Source organism: Austrofundulus limnaeus, unplaced genomic scaffold (assembly GCF_001266775.1).
Source record: "Austrofundulus limnaeus strain Quisiro unplaced genomic scaffold, Austrofundulus_limnaeus-1.0 Scaffold2186, whole genome shotgun sequence".
In the NCBI taxonomy this organism is placed as follows: domain Eukaryota; kingdom Metazoa; phylum Chordata; class Actinopteri; order Cyprinodontiformes; family Rivulidae; genus Austrofundulus; species Austrofundulus limnaeus.
This window is the reverse complement of record NW_013954588.1, coordinates 26,243-28,439: the sequence shown is the minus strand read 5'-3', so window position 1 is coordinate 28,439 and position 2,197 is coordinate 26,243. Positions and strand designations below refer to the sequence as shown.

The 2,197-nt window shown below is 47.6% G+C and overlaps 1 protein-coding gene across 1 annotated transcript in view; it reads right to left on the bottom strand.

Annotated features, from left to right (window-relative positions):
• The window catches only part of LOC106537224 (trichohyalin), a gene marked incomplete at its 5' end in the record, with an annotated part of 5,600 nt that extends 3,658 nt beyond the window's left edge, over nt 1-1,942 (bottom strand). Inside the window, 3 exon segments of the mRNA XM_014034606.1 lie at nt 643-790; nt 1,031-1,200; nt 1,397-1,942. Coding sequence (XP_013890060.1) covers nt 643-790; nt 1,031-1,200; nt 1,397-1,507 — 429 coding nt within the window.
• Nucleotides 1,943-2,197: the final 255 nt, after the last annotated feature.

Below are 2,197 nucleotides of genomic sequence, written 5' to 3'. Positions count from 1 at the left end.
GAGGACCCGTCCTGTCGTTTTGGACACAGCCAAAGTGTCCAACCACAGACAGGAAGTGGTCAACCAAAGACAGGAAGTGGTCCGAGACAAATTCTGTCCAAACATTGTCATGTTTTATATGTTCCTGACAGGCAGCCGAACTTTGATCTGAATTTCAGCAGCTGTTACCTGTTACCTGCAGATGTTACCTGTTACCTGTACCTGTTACCTGTAGGTGTTACCTGTAGCTGTAGCTGTTACCTGTAGCTGTTACCTGTTACCTGCAGACGTTACCTGTTACCTGTAGCTGTTACCTGTAGGTGTTACCTGTAGCTGTTATGTACAGATGTTACCTGTTACCTGTAGCTGTTACCTGTAGCTGTTACCTGTTACCTGTAGCTGTTACCTGTAGCTGTTACCTGTTACCTGCAGATGTTATCTATAGCTGTTACCTGTTACCCGTAGCTGTTACCTGTTACCTGCAGATGTTACCTGTAGCTGTTACCTGTTTCCTGAAGATGTTATCTATAGCTGTTACCTGTTTCCTGTAGCTGAGGACTGAGGCCACCTGTACTGCGAACAGGGACCACACACAGGACCCACAGCTGAGACCAGAGTGTCCCCAGAACCTCAGACCTGCACCCAAACCCCTGAGACAGGTACCTGGTCCTCCTGCTGGCTCTGCAGTTGGTCCAGGGTCCTGTTGTACTTCTGGTCCTCAGCTGTCCTCTCCTCAGCGTCTCGCTTTGCACACAGCTGCTTCTCCTGCAGCCATGCCCTCTGCTGCTGGATACCACACAGCACCTTGTCCCTGTGGACACCACAGACAAGTGGACTAGAGACAGACCTGGTCTGGGTCACCACAGACAGGTGGACTAGAGACAGACCTGGTCTGGGTCACCACAGACAGGTGGACTAGAGACAGACCTGGTCTGGGTCACCACAGACAGATGGACTAGAGACAGACCTGGTCTGGGTCACCACAGACAGATGGACTAGAGACAGACCTAGTCTGGGTCACCACAGACAGGTTTTGAGGTTCTGGACTCACATCACTGAGCTGAAGGTGGAGTTGAGGTCCTGATGGGTTCTGTCCCACTGCTTCTGGACCATCGTAATATGTTTGTCCAGCTGAGTCGTCTGAGACTCCAGGTGCTGCAGGTGACTCTGCTGCACCTGGGCATCCTGAAGCTCCGCCTTCTGCAGGTCACACACTAACCCCTGCAACACACACACACAGATACACATGTACACAGTGCAGAGACAGAGGATCAGCTGAAGAATAGGATCAGCTGAAGGACCACCTGCATGGTGAAGTCCTGCTGGTCCACTTGTCTCTCAGTGGTCTTCTTGAGGTCCTGCAGATCTTCACGCAGCTCTGACTCTCTGTTACCTCCCTGTTACCTGTAGCTGTTACCTGCATGAACTGTGGGACGGTCTCCTCCTTCCTCCTGGTCTCTTCCTCCTCAGCCTGCAGGAGTTGCTGCTCCTCGCTCCTTTCTCCTCCTCCTCGCAGCTTCCTGGACATGTTTCCTCCTGGTTCAACAGGTGTTGCAGGTGTCTGTCTCAGGTGTGCACCGTCAACAGGAAGTGTCTGTCTGATAAACAGGAAGTACTGCAGGTTAATGATCAGCTGCTGCTCAGAACAATTATAAAATCATTTAAAGTTTTAGTTTTATAAGATGTAGAAAATAAGATTATTTATTAAACTTTACGTTTCTGAAACTAGCGTTGGCGGCCATCTTGAATCAGCTGTAGCTAAACAACCATAAAAACTTTGAGTTTCTTCAAACTCGTTCAGAAGTTGCTGAGACTTTATTTATACATTTATTATACATCAAAGGTAGACCCACCTGCCGCCAGGTGTATCATCAAAGCTTTGTGTTTTACCTGAAACCGTGTAGCTTTGTGTCCCTCCGCTGTCCGTCCGTTTACTGTTTCTATAGCAACGAGCTGCCGGAGAGGGTCACGTGACAGCAGTTTTTTTTAACTTTCTTTTAAAGTTTTTATTAAAACACAGCAGTTTAATTTGTTTTATATTAAGCACCAACAGTTCACCATGTAGAAGAAGCAGAAATGTAGAAAATATTTATAACTAAAGATTCATGTCAGAAACTGTGTACGGTGTCCGACAGGGGCAGCTGCGCAGCAAACCGGAAATGCTTTACAAACGAAAAAAAAAAAAAAAAACACTGCAAAGTAAAAATGATGCATTCAT